The sequence below is a fragment of the Malaya genurostris genome, chromosome 1 (genome assembly GCF_030247185.1).
Source record: "Malaya genurostris strain Urasoe2022 chromosome 1, Malgen_1.1, whole genome shotgun sequence".
Lineage (NCBI taxonomy): Eukaryota > Metazoa > Arthropoda > Insecta > Diptera > Culicidae > Malaya > Malaya genurostris.
The window spans coordinates 88,645,215-88,664,170 of record NC_080570.1 but is presented as its reverse complement, the minus strand read 5'-3'; the positions used below and the strand labels follow the sequence as shown (position 1 = coordinate 88,664,170).

At 36.5% G+C, this 18,956-nt stretch overlaps 1 protein-coding gene across 4 annotated transcripts in view; it reads right to left on the bottom strand.

The window, feature by feature from the left end:
• LOC131440669 (syntaxin-binding protein 5) overlaps positions 1 to 18,956 on the bottom strand; it is a 444,075-nt gene that overhangs the window by 45,203 nt on the left and 379,916 nt on the right. For all 4 annotated transcript variants that reach the window (XM_058612147.1, XM_058612149.1, XM_058612148.1 and 1 more), the window contains one exon: positions 12,458 to 12,553. In XM_058612147.1, coding sequence (XP_058468130.1) covers positions 12,458 to 12,553 — 96 coding nt within the window. The remainder of the gene's footprint in view (positions 1 to 12,457; positions 12,554 to 18,956) is intronic.

The window sequence follows — 18,956 nt, the reverse complement described above, 5'->3', positions numbered from 1 at the left end:
CCCTTTCATGTACTTTGTCTTTGACACATTGATGTCTAGTTCGATCCGCTTGGCCTCAGCTTTTAGTCCGATGTACGTATCTTCCATCTTCTCAAAGTTGCGTGCTATAATATCAATATCATCAGCGAAACCAAGTAACAGGACGGACTTTCTGAAAATCGTGCCATCGTGAAAATCACCTTGCCGTATCCCTCTGCGAGTCTCGAAGGGACTCGAGTTTATCCCCGATACTCGAACAACGCACATAACTCGATCCATCGTAGCCTTGACCAATCGTATCAGTTTGTCCGGGAATCCGTAGTCGTGCATGATTTTCCATAGCTGTTCTCGATCGATTGTGTCGTAGGCTGATTTGAAATCGATGAATAAGTGATGTGAGGGCACATTGTATTCGCGGCACTTTTGCAACACCTGGCGGATGGCGAACACTTGGTCCGTGGTAGCGCGTTCGCCCATAAATCCTGCCTGATATTGTCCCACGAATTCGTTTGCGATCGGTGAAAGTCGGCATAAGATTTGGGAGAGTACCTTGTAGGCGGCGTTCAGCAGAGTTATCGCGCGGTAATTGCAGCAATCCAGCTTATCGTCCTTTTTGTAGATGGGACACACGATTCCTTCCATCCATTCCTCCGGTAAAATCTCGTCCTCCCAGATCTTGGTAACGACCCAGTGCAGTGCTTTCACTAGTGCATTACCACCGTGTTTTAGTAGCTCGCTTGGTAGTTGGTCAACGCCAGTGGCCTTATTATTTTTCAACCGACTTACCACCTCCTCCATTTCATGGAGGTCTTGGACCGGCAGTCTATCGACCTCCGCACGCGTTCCCAAGTTCGTTACCGCGCCGCCATTTTCGTATTCCGCTACATCGCCATTGAGGTGCTCGTCGAAATACTGCCGCCACCTCTCGATCACCTCACAGTCGTTCGTGAGAAGATCCCCGTTGGTGTCCTTGCACATATCGGCCTGTGGCACATGGCCTCTGCGCGAACGGTTCACCTTCTCGTAGAACTTCCTTGTGTCATTAGCACGGAACAGCTGTTCCATCGCTTCGCGATCTCGGTCTTCCTGTTGGCGCTTTTTTCTACGGGATACCGAGTTTAGTCTGTTCCGCGCCTGTCTGTATCGCTCCTCGTTTGCTCTCGTCCGGTGTTGCAGCTTGCTCACCCAAGCTGAATTCTTCTCGGCCACTAACTGTTCATATTCGTCGTCGAACCAGTCGGTTTTTACATTCGGAGCCGCCGTACCTAGTGTTGCTGATGCAGTGCTACCTATGGCAGAACGGATGTCTCTCCAGCCATTTTTAAGAGTAGTTGCACCAAGCTGCTCTTCCGTTGGTAGTGCCACTGCCAACTGCTGCGCGTAATCTTGGGCTACTCCAGTATCCCGGAGTCGCGCGATGTTAAACCGCGACGTTCGGTTTCGACGTTGGGTAGCCACCGTCGAAAGTTTTGAGCGCATGCATACCAAGTAGTGGTCCGAATCTATATTCGCACTGCGGTAGGTGCGAACATTGTTGATGTCCGAGAAAAACTTTCCGTCGATCAAAACGTGGTCGATTTGGTTTTCGGTCTGTTGGTCAGGTGATAGCTTTGTGGATATCCTTGCGGGGAAAGAAGGTGCTTCTGACTACCATTCCGGAGGCCGCAAAGTTGACACACCGTTGGCCGTTGTTATTCGATGCGGCATGCAGGCTGTTCTGCCCGATTACAGGTCGGTACATTGCCTCCCTTCTTACCTGGGCATTCATGTCACCGATGACAATTTTTACGTCTCTGCGTGGGCATCCGTCATAGGCTTGTTCCAGCTGCACGTAGAACGCTTTTTTCTCGTTATCGGGTCTCCCTTCATGTAGGCAGTGCACGTTGATCATGCTGTAATTGAAAAAACGGCCTTTAATTCTCAACTTACACATCCTAGCATTAATCGGCTGCCACTAAATCTCTCGCTGACGCATCTTGCCCAGCACTATAAAGCCAGTTCCCAGCTCGTTCGTTGTGCCACAGCTTTGGTAGAAGATAGCCGCTCGATGACCGCTTTTCCACACCTTCTGTCCCATCCAACAAAGCTCCTGCAGCTCTACGACGCCGAAGCTGCGAGGATTTAGTTCGTCGTATATTATCCTGTCGCAGCCTGCGAAACCTAGCGACTTGCAATTTTATGTTCCAAGTTTCCAATCGTAGTCCTTATTTCGTCGCGTGGGTCTATGCCGATTGTTCCGGGTCGTATTCTCTCCTGTATTATTCGTAATAAATATTTTACGGGCGGCTTATTAGGCCTACACCAACCCCCAATCTCGCCGGGGGATCATCGTGCTTGCTCTGTTTAACGTCCCAACTAGCACTAGGACGATCCCGTTGGTGGGGTTGCCACCTTGGATTTAGCTGGACGGGATGCAGCATTTCATACTCAGCCGCTGGATACCAGAACAGACGCTGTTTGAAGCCGCTCCTAAAATGGAATACAGACGCTCCGACATCCTCTAAAGAGGACCCCCTTCCCTGTCAGCATACGACCAAGGTCCCACTGGGGTTGGTTACCCGATCTTTCCTATGGTTGCTCGTACCCCAGCCGGCGGGGAGGTAAGGATAGGAGTTGCTGGACAAGAGGCTAAGAACCACATTGGGGCCTGAATTGCGCATTATCCAGTCGTTTACCAACCATCTATCGAAAACAATTTATTAATAGGCAGATCAGCCAAATCATCTTCTAATAACAGTTACACTAGTGTAACAGGTAGACATCTACCTACCAATATTCCTTCAATGCCATTTGCTTCTTTAAACGAATTCGATTTAGGCGATATAACGGAAAATAAATTTTTGTTTTTTACTTATTTTTACTTAATGACTTCTGGTCAGTCAGTAATTTTTACTTTTTTCGGTTTTTAACGATATCAAACTAACTAGAGATTATAAGAAGAGAAAGAATATGAAATTATAGAGCCATAGTACTCAAGGAAGAGCAAGGATGTGAAGAATAAAGTGGGGAAAAGTGAGACGTGACAAGGGTCATTCAAGTAAGCAGAAGGCTTCTCGTATCTAAACTTTTACCTTCTACCAGAGGAGTCGAACTTAGGCATCTTAGCGATACGAGTCATCCGAGTCTCTGATATGTCAGAAAGTAAAGGCAAAGGTCGTTTGCCATTTACTGTCCGAACCAGCAGAAGTAAAGTTGCGAGAAGTTGTCACATTCTGTCCACGACGGTTTCTCACACAATGTATTGATATTTTCTCATCTCTATATAGTTAGTTATAACACCGCAATGGAAGATTTGTCCGAAACTATTGCTTGAATGCCTGGAGTTGTAGCGTATGGCCATGCGTCCCAGGGTGCAAGCAGCGCACGGACAGCGCTCCATTCATCGCTGTGTGTGATGGAATCCCATCAAATATTTTTTTAATTTTTTCCTTTCTTTTTATTTATGACTTCTGGTCAGTCAGTAATTTGTACTTTTTTTGGTTTTTAGCGATATCAAACTAACTAGAGATTGTAAGAAGAGAAAGAATATGAAATTATAGAGCCATAGTACTCAAGGAAGAGCAAGAATATGACGAATAAAGTGCGGAAAAGTGAGACGTGACAAGGGTCATTCAAGTAAGCAGAAGTCTACTCGTATCTAAACTTTTACCTTCTACCAGAGGAGTCGAACTTCTCTAGTTAGTTTGATATCGTTGAAAACTGAAAAAAGGAAAATAAAATGATTTACAAGATCAACTTTTTCAAATGATCATCCGAATGAATTCAACTTCATGACTTTTTGAAGCATTTCAAGTCGGATGGCAATTAGCAAATAATATTGTAAAGAATTTAAAATTTAACACTGATGTTAAATAATTATTTGAATATTTTAAATTGGAATGCTCGATCTTTAAAATCGAGTGAAGATGAATTTTATAATTTTCTCAAAGTTCACAAAAATCATATTGCCATTATGACAGGAACTTTTCTTAAACCAAATGTCAAATTGAAAAGCAATCCACATTATGTGGTTCATCGATTTAACATGTTTACTGGAATGGGTGGTTGAGTTGCCATTTTTGTCCGACGGAAAATTAAACATCGAATTTTACCTTCTTTCAATACTAAAGATATTGAAAGCTTGGGAATCGAAGTTGAAACCATTCATGGAATTTAATTCATCGCTGGAGCATATTTGCCATTCCAATGCACCGGCGAACAATTAAATTTCTTTAAAGGCGATTTGCAAAAACTTACAAGATATCGATCGAAATTTTTCGTAATAGGGGAGTTAAATGCTAAGCATGCCCAGTGGAATTGTAGGCAAAATAACAGTAATGGTAAAATACTTCATAATCAACTCTCAGCTGGTTACTTCACAGTTCTTCATCCCAGTAATCCGACTTTTTCTCTTCCGTGAAAACCCCGTCTACAATTGATGTGGTTCTAACAGATCAAAGTCACATTTGTAGTGAACCGATTATACATGCTGACTTTGACTCAGATCAGACTTTCCAACGAAGCTATAATTAATCCAATTAGTTCTATATTCAACTATCATAGAGCTAATTGGTTGGATTACATATCTCACATTGAAAATCATGTGGATCATGAAACTATTTTAGAAAATTCTGCGGACATCGGAAACCATATTCTGAACCTTTCTGGAACCAATTCCTGCTATCAAGGAAGGAAATCAAATACTTCTTACAAATGACGAAAAAGCTCAAAAACTTCTTACAAATGACGAAAAAGCTCAAATATCCTATTGAAAATGAAGTCTCACTGAAATATGATCATATTTTAACTCAAGTGTTATTACCAAATGACATTATTGAGACGAATTTTGATGAAATTTAGTCAATCATTAGGAAACTTAAAAACATGAAGGCTCCTTGTAGTGATGGAATTTTTAATATTCTTATTAAAAATCTTTCCGATGTTGCTCTGAGACTCTTGGTTATAATTTTCAACGGGTGTTTTTCTTTAGCTTACTTCCCAAAAAGATGGATAAACGCTAAAGTAATTCCTATCCTCAAACCTGATAAAACCCCAGCAGAAACATCAAGTTATCGACCAATTAGTTTACTTTCTTCTATCAGTAAACTTTTTGAAAAAATTATCTTGTTGAGAATGATGTCTCATATAAATGAGAATTCAATTTTTTTTTACCAGAGCAGTTTGGGTTTCGTCAGGAACATTCAACTACATATCAACTTGTAAAAGTAACGAACATGATAAAAGCAAATAAATCTTCTGGGTTATCCACTGGAGTTGCTCTTCTAGAAATAGAAAAAGCATTCGACAATGTTTGGCACAAAGGTTTAATAGCAAAAATGTCTGATTTCCAGTTTCCTATTTATTTGATAAAAATAATTCAAAATTATTCAACTGATCGTACTCTTCAGGTTAGCTATCTGAATTGCTACCCGTACGAGCAGGTGTTCCGCAGGGTTCGAGCGCAACTCCAATCTTGTATAATGTTTTCACTTCTAATCTTCCAAATCTACACGTTGGTTATCGGAAATCGCTTTCCTGTGACGACACAAGTTTTGAAACCAAACAATAATCACATTATCATATTGAATGGTTTCGAATTGACATGGTCAGATCAAGCAAAATACTTAGGTTTAACGTATGACATCCCGAGCAAAGTCAAACTTCAAAACGAGAGCAAATCGAAATCTTATTATGATAGCAACATCACATTGAAATCTTAATATAATCCCAGCTCATCAACTTTTCAATTCATATCACATTATGTTATCTTTTTGCTGTTACTTTTGGAAAAAAAACTTGCCTGGCAAAAATTTTGGGAAACTCCAAAAATGATTATTCAACTTAATAACTGCATCAAGATAGGACAAATTCTGTTAGGCGAATGCAAAAATAAATTTTAATGAAACAATTATACCTTTAATTCTATGTTGCGTTTTACAAAAATGCTTCCTATGGCAGTTGTTCGGAACCATAACCGTGATCAATGAAAAGATTGTTGTCAACACTTTTGCAGCTTTTACACCAATAATCCTTTATATTATTGTTGTAGCATCACACATCTGGAGGACATTGGATAGGTTGGCGATCATTGGTGCCACGTTTATCTGAAGCTCGTTTATCTCCTTTAATGATCTCCTGACATACTGAAACTTCACCAGATTCGGCCAAAACCCCTCATTCTCTTTCGAAGGCGAATAACGGCTTGGGCATTCTCATCTCGCTGATCGTCAGCCAAAGAAAGACCTTCTTCAGGTACTTGATATGAGAAATACATTTGACGTCAACGATTTCCTTCTAGTGGGGTACGTTAAATATCAGATTCTCTAACAGTTTTCGCGTTTAGTTAAAAAAAGATGTTAAATGTTCTGACTATTATTTTCGGTTGTTGTTTTGACAGTTATTGTCTGTGGTTCAGAAATCAACTAACGGTATTGTCGGCGTTGCTCGAAAATGTTTCACACTGAAACTGTTCTGACCATTGAAATACTCAGAGCGTAGTGAAATACAACTTATTTCCACATAATTGCTCAAGATTGTGATAATGATTATTTGATAACGAAAGGCTGTTCATAATTACGTTAGATAATACTTTCGTTCTTTAAAATAACGATTCAGTTAATTCGAATGTTGTCGTAAACTTATTTTCATCAGCTTGGGTCGACAGTTTTCTCAAATTACAGTACTGGTTATTAAATGCAGTACTGGTCAAGCAGTACCATATTTTTGTAAAATCCGATCCCATGTTTGGGGCACTTGCTACACTCCTTCCTTGAAATAACCCTTTAATCTACTTTGATGTGAAGGTAGTATCTGTATTAATCAAAAGTATCGTTTCTCGTCGAATAATTTTATATTGAACCCCATAAGTTAGTGAACAGCTCTCTACCCTCTGAGTAGTGTAAAAAGTATCTGTGGTCGTTAAGAGGGTTGTGCAATGAATATCTGATCTAGACAAGAAAAAAAAGCTTTATTACCACCTCTGAATTGCAAATAGTACCTCGGCCAAGATTGGTGATAATTTAGTGAGTTGTTATGGAATTATTCCGATATTTACAAACAATTTAGCTGAGAGCTTCTCCAATAGACACTTGCTATCCTTTACCCTTACGATCATTTCTTAGTTGTAATAAATATATGTGCCTGTCGAAAAATTTCGATTTTGTAAAACTCGAAACACTTTGCCTCAAATTCCTTCTGTTAACAAACACTTACTGAAACCACCACCTTCATAATCTTTTTCATGATCTTCTGTTAAAGACTGTTCTGCTAGACCTCCTTCTCTAAAAAAATACACCTATGACCATCTCTGTAGAGCAAGAAGTATCTGTGCTAAATTTGATAGCAATCCGTTCAGTAGTTTCGGAGTTATACCGTTAGAAACATTACACCTCCCTTTTCAAAGGCACCCCATATAAGCATCTAAGATATGCAAAATGTTGCTATGGTCTTAAAAAACTATCGATTTCTCGTTCACCCCCCCACCCCCCCCCCCCCCCCCCCCGGTTCCCCCTGTTTTACTGTTTACTTGCTATGCTCTTTCCCCCATTAAAATACTTTTATGATCATCTCTGAAAAGCAAGAAGTATCTGTGTCAAGTTTGGTGGCAATCCGTTCAGTAATTCCAGAGTTATAGCGTTACAAACATACAAAATTACACCCATTTTTATATATATAAATATAATAGGTCTTAGAACTTTCATAAACTTTTCCAAAGAAACCGTCTTACTTAGGGAAAAGGTGGGTAATAGTGCGCGGTACATATTAGTGCGCATCTCATTGTGAGCTCCTGTTAATCTTTATCACTATTTACTTACAATGAATATTGAGATTTTATGCAACTAAACTAAACTATTCGACTACATTTAAAATAATTTAATAGATAATAAATTGATTAATTAATTAATTTATTAATTTTATATTCACACGACAGACGTAAATATAAAATCTGTCATTAGAAAATAAGCTTTATATTTATTTCTAATAGAATCACGCTTTTTTTCGTTCGGTCCAAACGAATTTATCATCGAGTATTCCGAGTATTACGGAAAGTTCGAGTATTTGAGTACTACGGAAAATTCATTGTTCGCATAATTGTGTACCACTGCGCAGTATACCTTACCTCGCGCACTATTAGGAACAAAACACGATTATTTTGTGGCTTTCATGCTTGTAAGCAACATAATAATTGTAATCGTTAATTTGAGGATATTGAAAAACAAGGTTTTAGGTTTCCGTAGACGTGTTTATGATCGTGATAAAAGTAATATTTTATTTGTGAAACTTCGTAAAGCTTAGATGCGCACTAATCGCCACCTCTCCCCTAATCTGTATGATTTTGAGTCACAGGAAGTTTGAATATTTGATTGAGTTTTAGCGCCACCCAATGAAAGAATTTTATTAACTCCAATTACCGATGTTTTAAATTATCAGAGATATATCGTAATATGTCTTCTATCAGAAACATGTCTTCTATCAGAATCAAAGCTTTGAAGATTTCAGGCTAGATCATATTTTAGCACATTAGCTCCATATAGTACAGCGATTTGGCATTAGTATTTGAAAAACTATATTGAAAACCTTATTCTCCATATTATCAGATTTCTATGAATTATCTATGTTTAATCCATTTTATCTGAAGCAAGCAAATGAATTGATTAATTTTTGCTCCGAAATTAATCTTCATCGAATGATTCCGAATTAAAGTCTACACAAAAATTAAAAACTTGCTAAATCAGCGTGATGCTGTCTGTGGGCAGAAGTGAGATATTCGTTCATTGTCCCAATTAGTCGAAATAAGTAAGATAGTTTTTTTGGAATCGAAATAACATATGATCTGGGATTACTTATTGTCAGATTCCTAATTCACGTCTCCAGTGAGCCTTTGTGTAAAAGACTTCACTCTAAACCGCTCTTCTGAGCCTCGAAATTCGTATTTCAAAGTGATTACATACTCGAGTAGAGTGAGATCAAATAAATAACGCAATTTGATATTATGATGTTCACATGCTACAGCTTCCGGATACGAGAGAGACAAAGAGCACATTTTCATACCTATCAAATAGCCGCACTGCCATTCACAACCATTGTGGGACGGATGCGACGACACGAGTGTACATCGACTAAAACTATCTGCTTTGTGAATCAACATTGCTTGTCATATGATCGAAAATTCTCCATCTACTTACAGCTTAACGTCACAGTCCATAGCATTCGCAGAGAGTTCGGAATCCAAATTACCTAGGTTCGAAACCCAAGTCTCTCTATGTGGAGGTGTTGGTGCTTTTTGACGCTTTATATTATAACGCTTTATTGTTTCAAGTAATATCGCCTAAAGGTATACTATCCCGGGTCTTTTACCCAATCTATTTTTAGCTTATGCTCGCGACTTGTTTTTTCAGTTTTTTCATGTCTTTTTAAAGCAAATCAATAACTGATTATGCATTCCAGTTTTGTTTACGTTGTTTGATAATAATATCAAATTGAGAACTATTTTTGCTATCAACAAGAAGCAATCTATATCTTATTTAGATTTCAGTTTGCTTTCGCTGTTAGCAAAAATAGTTTTCTGTTTGATATCATCGGAATATCTTTGTGATTTCGATTTTGATTTTTTGCCACTTAGAACGACCAAAACAACAGCCAATTGAGTAATCGATAAATGCGAACATATCACAACATCAAAATGAGTTTTCTATTTGATCTCACACTCTGCTCGGGATAAAACTCACTTTCAAGTATCACTTTGAAGGATGACAGCAAAGTTTAATAAATATATCAAATGTTTATATCCTCTCATAAACAGAAATTCTACGCTCTGTCTAAAACACAATTTATTAATTTATAAACAAATTTTCAGACCTGCCATGCTTTAAGCAGTACCAATTCGGCCAAGTTGTTGTACAACCAGGAAGAAAACGCTTCAAAGGATTCAGAGTAAAATTCTGAAAATGATTTTGAAGCGTCCTTCCTGGTTTAGTACAAATGAGTTACACAGACTCACAAATATAGAACCAGTAGATGTAATATTACATAATATTATAAGCAAATTCCGACAAAAATCGGTTAATCATCAATTGAATCGATTCGCTCTCTGTATTAGTTAGTAAGTTAGTATATAAGTTCCTTTTCCCCATTACACAATACAAGTAGGTTTACAAGTAGGTTTACAATAAACTTATAAAACCGGTACACTGAAGAAGCATGCAAATAGCATTCCGAAATACGTATCTGTATTATAACGTTTGATACACTTTCGGAAAAATAGTGACTGTGAAAATAGTGACTTTGTGAGAGTGTAATGACGTGATATAGTGGAATTCAACGGTACAACAACAGTACTATTAGTTAGTTTACAAATTTCCCTACACAAAAATCACAGAATTGCGGAAGCAAATGATGTCTTCATGGTAATAACCAAATCATGTATATAATAGGGCTGAAAAGTCACCACTTGTGGCTGAACATACAATTTAAATCTTAATGCCGTTTGCTTCCGATGGATACCGCCGACTTAAGTCTTCTATTTCCAGGATGACATGTTGGTGTAGGTAATCGCATAATTCTTTGGTTCTATATAGCAACATACCGAATTTTCAAGTCGATTATTTCTAGTCGGGTTTAAATATTTCAGTGAAATAACTATCAAAATGCTGTACGGGATTAATTTATGGCATTCAGAAGGGAAAATTTGTGTAATTATCTACACTATTCGGAGCATTTGTGAAAATTGCACAAAGCTTACCAAATTATCCTAGATTTGCACTACAATGATAGTTTTAATTTCCGATTTGTAAAAAAGTAATCTTTACAGTTCTTTAAATAACATTTGGAGCCCTCATTGTTGTCCATTTTTCGTTGTATTTACTCTAATGCAAACAATCAGCAGCAGGATGTCACAATCGATCTTTTTTCAAAGGAAAATGGTTCTGCGACCTGAGCGTTTATACTCGTCCTGTAGAAAACTGAGTATGTGCTTGACTACCTCAAAATCGTCGTCCGGGTGCGAAAGTCTTTCATTGAATCTCATTGAACTTGCAGCATTGAAAGAATAGCAACCCAGCCGTGAAGGAAAAACTCGTCACCTTTCAAGCAAGCCTTCACGTCAGCGTAACCGCGACGAGTAGTAACAAAAAAAAATCTTCCGGTCACTGTCATTGACATAGTGACAGTGGTTTCGGTTCACGGCTCTCGGCATTTTTGGTAGAACTTCGGGAGAAAGTCGGATGAACTTTCTACTTAAGATCGCAAGCTCAGCTTGTACTAAAATCTTCGGGCTTCACCCGAAAGAAAACGTTAGGAATTAGTGGTAGTCAGTCTTAGAGTGTTCGTGGAAAATATCCGTTAGTCTCGGGCGTCGGCTTGTAGACAAGTTCGTCAATTTCAAAAAGTTCGCGGAGAGCAGCCGCAAGTCACGGTCGTCCTAGTTTAGAGGATAGTCGAGTGAACCCTCAAGACGAATAAACAATTGCGAGTATCGCTAAAAGTAAAACGCCGTTCACGTGTCAACAATCATTTTTAAGTAGTACCATTTCGAGTACAATATCGTGATAAGAAGAGAATCTGCTGAATGTGACTGTTAGAATGTACGAAAAACAGTTTTGAATTGTGATAAGAAGAGAGTCTGCTAAATGTGACTATTAGAAAGTACGAAAAACAGTTTTGAATTGTGATAAGAAGAGAGTCTGCTAAAAGTGACTGATAAAAAAACATGAAAGTAGTTTTTTTAATAGTGATTAATAAAAGTAAATATCGGATCTGTAAGCACATTGCCTGATGGTAGCAAGTGGAAAAATAAACATTTACTGAGGGATAATAGCTATTTTTCGTGAACAAAGAAGAAGCGTAGATTCACTTTAGTGTTACCGAACAAGATAACGAATAATAACAGTTTTTTTGTAGAGTTGGCTGCCCATGGGCATGAAAATAGAACCGTGCATTTAATTGTGAAGAAACAGAAGTAAATAAAAGTTCAAAGAGGAACAAAAGAAACAAATTTACTATTTTTCTTATTGTGGAAAAGAAACACCCCTCCAATCCTCGACGCACGCCGCTCGGACTGCGCGGCAATATATGGCTATTCACAACCGGTAGTTCTCAAAATGGATGTTGTATCTGGATTAAACTCAATCGCATTTCATGAAATCATATGACCAATGTAAGCGTGTGACAATCGGTTTGGCCATTTCTGAGAAAATTGAGTATAAATTTTGGTTATTCTTTTGACGAATACTGCCCAGTAATTCGGAAACTGAATAGTATAATGACTGAATAGGATAAAATTCAATAGCATTGTATAGGATCATGAATTTCTTGATATGAAGTCTAAGTTTGTGAAAATCGGTTCTCCGCAGTCTCCGAGAAAATTAAGTGCATATCGTATCGGTGGGCTGCTGATCGATAATTAATCGTTGAAAATCATCATCGTCTTTGGATCAATTTTGACTGTGGACGTAAATCGATACAGGAAGACGTTTGAAGATTAAAAATACAAAATGCTTACCAAAATTCCTGACAAACGGTGAACTTCTGGATTTCAGATGGCGTTACCAGATATAATCCGTGTCCTTTGTTGCTAAAGCTAAACGTCTTCGATATACTGTGAGAAAAAAAAAACGAAACGGTTTTAAAAACAACTGATAGCACACACACACACACACACACACACACATATATATATATATATATATATATATATATATATATATATATATATATATATATATATATATATATAAATATATAAATATATATATATATATATATATATATATATATATATATATATATATATATATATATATATATATATATATATATATATATATATATATATATATATATATATATATATATATATATATATATATATATATATATATATATATATATATATTGAAAAGCATCAATCGGAAAGGTGAGTTTATTGAATATTTATGAGGTGAAATCGATCTATTTCATGATTTAATACCGTATGCTTTCAAAATTTTTGCAATCAAAGTTTTTTTAGTAATTTTCAAAATGTCTACCGATTTCGGTTACCGGCACCCCAAAGTGTTCAGTTACCGATACCCCATTTTTTCCACAAATCGCGAAAAATTGTCAGTTATATGCAGAGATGCCAAGTCTGCAACTTTGACTGTAAATTATCCAATTTCTTAGTTAACATGTAAACCTTTTTTCGTCTAAAGAATTTTTACAGACTTTTGAAACTTCGATTGTTTGCAGACATTCGTCAGAAATTACACACTTTTGAAAATTGGCGCGATCTTTCCAGCATCTCGGGTCATATGCAACACGTGGACAACTTGACGGCTTCAATACATCCGTCATATAAGTAAAATTTTGGTTCTCTGACTCTGTTAGCGAATTCAAGCAAATCGTTCAAGTCAAGGAAAATAAACTTTAATGCACTGAATAATGCCATTAAACGTCGCTTAGTGGATAAGAAGCCAATAAATTCGACTGCAGCAACGTATTTAATCCCGCGAAGCCGGTAGAAGACCGGACTAATCAACACCAAAGGCGTCACCATCTAAATCATTGGCCAAGAGAGCCAAGGCGAAGTCACCATCAGACAATGAAGACTTTTGTCCAAAATGTCTCCGAAAAGAATAAATTTCGTTTTTTCTTCGAATAATTGCAGTTTTTAGTTATATTTTTTCCATTTTTAGCGAAATTTCTATATACACTGAGGTCTTTTTTTATGCGGTTTTTTAACGCGACTTTTTTTATGCGAATTTTCAGAGTTATGCGGTTTTTTTATGCGGTACGCAAATTCACATAAAAAAAGACTTCAGTATATATATATATATATATATATATATATATATATATATATATATATATATATATATATATATATATATATATATATATATATATATATATATATATATATATATATATATATATATATATATATATATATATATATATATATATATATATATATATATATATATATATATATATATATAGGAAGCTAAAGTCCCTAGCTAACAACTGAAGAAGAAACTAAGTTGATTCAATCGATTGAAAAAAAACTTTTTTTATAAATTTTGTATAGTGATAAATTTTGGCCACTTCAAAAATGGCGTTCGGCTCCTCAAGAAATTTCGCTAAAAATGGAAAAATATAACTAAAAACTGCAATTATTCAAAGAAAAAACGAAATTTATTCTTTTCGGAGACATTTTGGACAAAAGTCTTCATTGTCCGATGGTGACTTCGCCTTGGCTCTCTTGGCCAATGATTTAGATGGTGACGCCTTTGGTGTTGATTAGACCGGTCTTCTACCGGCTTCGCGGGATTAAATACGTTGCTGCAGTCGAATTTATTGGCTTCTTATCCACTAAGCGACGTTTAATGGCATTATTCAGTGCATTAAAGTTTATTTTCCTTGACTTGAACGATTTGCTTGAATTCGCTAACAGAGTCAGAGAACCAAAATTTTACTTATATGACGGATGTATTGAAGCCGTCAAGTTGTCCACGTGTTGCATATGACCCGAGATGCTGGAAAGATCGCGCCAATTTTCAAAAGTGTGTAATTTCTGACGAATGTCTGCAAACAATCGAAGTTTCAAAAGTCTGTAAAAATTCTTTAGACGAAAAAAGGTTTACATGTTAACTAAGAAATTGGATAATTTACAGTCAAAGTTGCAGACTTGGCATCTCTGCATATAACTGACAATTTTTCGCGATTTGTGGAAAAAATGGGGTATCGGTAACTGAACACTTTGGGGTGCCGGTAACCGAAATCGGTAGACATTTTGAAAATTACTAAAAAAACTTTGATTGCAAAAATTTTGAAAGCATACGGTATTAAATCATGAAATAGATCGATTTCACCTCATAAATATTCAATAAACTCACCTTTCCGATTGATGCTTTTCAATTTATGATACTATAAAAAATGTCATAATAAACTTTTTGTGTTGATTTTCGCGCAATTAAAGGTTGTTTTTCGCGCAATTAAAATTTGTTTTGCTATTTCACACACATGACTTTTGTCGGAATGACGCTACCTGCTATATATCTATGTATAACAGTGCTGTAGTTGCGGTTAGTCACAGTTAATCAGTGACTAAACAGCTTATAAAACTTCAACTTCTCAGGAATCGAGAAAATTTGTTTTTGGAAATTCTGATGATGATTCAAGTAACCACGAAGGGTGCAAATTAGCTAAATAAATAACATCTTGTAAGGACAATTAGAAAGTGCGCCTTAGGAATGATTCCTGGGCACAGCATCACGATAGGAGAAATTAAAAGGGCGCCCATTCATTTATTCCAGGGCGCAGAGCGAAAGTATTTTAAAATACATCAAATGATTCAACTTAGGGCGCAAATCATCATTTATTTTCAAGCTAAATAAATAACATCTTGTAAGGATAATTTGAAAGGGCACCTTGGGATTGATTCCAGGGCGCAGAATCAAGATAGGAGAAATGATGAAAACGCCTATATAATTGCTCCTAGAGCACAGGTTGAAAGTATTTAAAAAAACATTAAATAATCCTAGTGAGGGCGCAAATCATTATTTATGTTCAAACTAAATAAATGACATTTTGTATGTAAAATTTGAAGAGGGTGCCTTAGGATTGATTCCAGGGCGCAGAATCACGATTGGAGAAATGAAAAGGGCTCCCATATAATTTCTCCTAAGGCGCAGGGTGACAATATTTTGAGATTTATCAAATGAATTCACTGAGGGTGCGAATCATTATTTATTTTCATGCTAAATAAATAACATCTTGTAATGATAATTTGACATGGGCGCATTAGGTATGATTCCAGGGCGCAGAACCGCGGTAAGAGAATTAAAAAGGGCTTCCATATGGATTCAAATTCTAGGGTGCTGGGTGAAAGTATTTTAAAATACATCAAATGATTCTACTGAGGGCGGAAATCATTATCTATTTTCAAACAAAAAACAATCTTTTTTCAAACAAAAAACAATTAGGCTTTTAAAATTTGGAAGAGCGCCTTAGGAATGATTCTTAAAATTAATTCCAGGACGCATGGTGGAAGTATTTTAAATTACTTTATATAATTCTACTGATAGCGCAAATTATTATTTAGTTTCAAGGTAAATAAAAACATAAGTAAGGAGTGCCTCAGGATTGATATCAGGGTGCAAAACGAATTTTTTTACCTAATGCTACAAAGCATTCGAAAGCAGAGCATAAAAACAATTTTTATTACATTTATTATATTCAAACATAAAATATACTAGCATTCATAACTGTCTGTAATCTTCATAAAAAGCATTTAATGGTTTTAAGTTGACTCTATTGAAAAATTGGACAATAATGAACTTTTGAGCAAGAAATGATGAAGTTCAATAATTTTGAACGAAATGAATTTTTATGAATACTGCCATTTTTTCTTTGAACTCGGCCTTGTTTAGTGGAAGGTCGGTATAGTAGAATTAATTACTACGTGAATTCAACTGATGATGATTCCATTAGTATTTCCCAATTTCTTATATGCATCTGAGATGAGACTTTATGAGATTTTATCATTTTGGTTAAACACCAACTCAATACATAGTGAGGTAGTTCACCTTTCGATAGCATGCACAAAAGCATTTAATTCACTTGTGAAGAAGCAAATAATAGCAGACTTCTTAGACATTCTAATCACAAGGAAGACGGAAAACCTATCCTTTTTATCTTATTATCTTTTTACCTTTTTTTATAAATATAAAAAATAGGTCTAGAATTCGCTCAAACTTTAGAAAAAAAATTCGATTCAGCTCGACGAACTGAGCAAATGTCCGTGTGTGTGGGTTTGTATGTATGTTGTCAACTAAGAGGTCGAGATCTCAGAAATGGCTGAACCAATTTTGATCAAACGAAAGGTCTCCCGTCACCCAGAACGCTGTTGAATGGTTTCGGATGTTTACTTTTTGAGTTATACGAAGTTTTATGCCAAGTTTTCAGATTTTTGACAGTATCTGTCACACTTTACTTTGAAAACAGAATATGTTTTCTGACTTAGATTCCGCACGGTAATAGCTTTCCAAAGAGCTTTAAATTGTTAAAATCCGTCCATTTTTAACGGAGATATCGACAGTTTTGTGTAAGCGACTTGCCCTCCTATTACAGTAGTAGGAGTTTTGTGCATTGTATGACAAAGCAATGCTTCGGAGCAACGTGAAAAACGATTTATATACTATTACATACAATTGTTTCTAAGTAGCAAAAAGACTGTGTACAGCATCCTTTTTCATGACAATTTGCCTCGGACCGATTTCAGCACGGTTCGTTTTTGGCAACATAATCGTTCGAATATGACATATATTAAACCAGATGATGGCAGCATTTTCGAGTTGAAAGCAATTCCATAATTATATTGATTTAAACTACTTACAGCAAGTAATGCTGGCAGAACATAACACCCATATACCATTCGAATCAGTTCGTCGAGATCGGCACATGCATGTGTGGAAAATAATTTCACTGTTGAAAATGTTGAACACGATTTATGGATTCATTTTTCTTTATATTTCCTGAAAGTTTTTCCGCGTTTATTACTCGTTTTCAATCGAACTCGTTTAACTCTTCTCGAATATTCTTCTGCAACAATTGCCAAATTTCTTTCTGCAACAATTGCCAGTTGACTACGGTTCAACTGCACCCGAAACGAATGCTGCTTGTACAATCTGTGAAACTACGGAAAAGGATTTTTTTTTATCTATTCCTGTTGAGCTTCAAATACGAGATGCCTTTCATTAAGCGCTAATACTGATGGAGCAGCCATGCAAAGTTCAAAATATGAAACAATACACTGGGTCTTTTGGTTGCACCTATTGTTTGCATCCAGGCGAAATGAAAATTACGAATAATTCGAGGTGTTATCCATGTTTGAAAAATGTTCCGAAACGGGAAGAAACGCAAACTAGAGAGTTAATGGAGGAAACTGGGCGTTATGGGTAAAACAGTATTCGCTTAATTTGCTGACTTCGACATCATCATGTGTTTCCCGGCTGACTGCATGCATTCTGATTTATTGGGCGTAATGAGGCAGCTATGGTGTTTATGGACAGAAAGTGAGAATCATAGGCAGCCATTTTATATTGGAAATCGTGGGGATAAAATGAACGAAGGTTGTTAGCCATTCAAACTTCAAATCGACAACTCTAAGAATACAAGAATTTCAAAGCGAATGAGTAAAAACCAATACTTCTTCATTATTTGTATCCAGTTCTTGATAGGGTTTTACCTCAACTATATATGAATCATGTAATGCTATTATCAACAACAATCTATCAACTGTTAGATCCAACATTGAACGAAAAAAATAGCTTCTTCTTGTGAAAGGAGCTTGGAAATATTTCTTCATCAGTTCGAAGAACTATACGGTAAACACACCATGTCGTACAATGTTCATTTGTTAAATCATTTAGTCGTAGCAGTTCGCAATTTTGGAGCACTGTACAATTTCTCGCTTTTTCCGTATGAAGCAGGTAGATTAAAAATATGTCCTCCAAGATTTTAAAAATGACATTTTGTTTTCCAGGAAATGAAATTTTTTGTCGTGAATACGACTTACTTTACTATGGGGTGCCTTTTCAAAATTAGCCATATGGAAGAATGGGCAGAACTTAATCGTGAATATCTCGACTTGTATTAACGGTAGCAACATAATTCTTTCACCATTTCATCAAAAATATGATCAGGAATTAAGGATAATATTTTGAACAGTGTGAGATAACCACAAACAACTCTAAAATTAAGTTTTCTCAAACTTTGAAAACAACGCGGAAAACTCTTTACTTTTGTTTGGCTTTTTCGCGCAAGGACGACGATTTTGAGGTAGTCAGGCACATATCTTCAACTGACTGCGTATAAAAGGGAAACCGTGGTTTTTTTTCGCCTCGAACAGTCATCGTGCGCGGTTCGCTTTTTCGAGCGCTCCGCAAGTAATTTATATTTATTTATTTTTTGACGCGTATTCTACGTCGCGCGCGAGCCTTTTTTATAGCCTTTCGGAC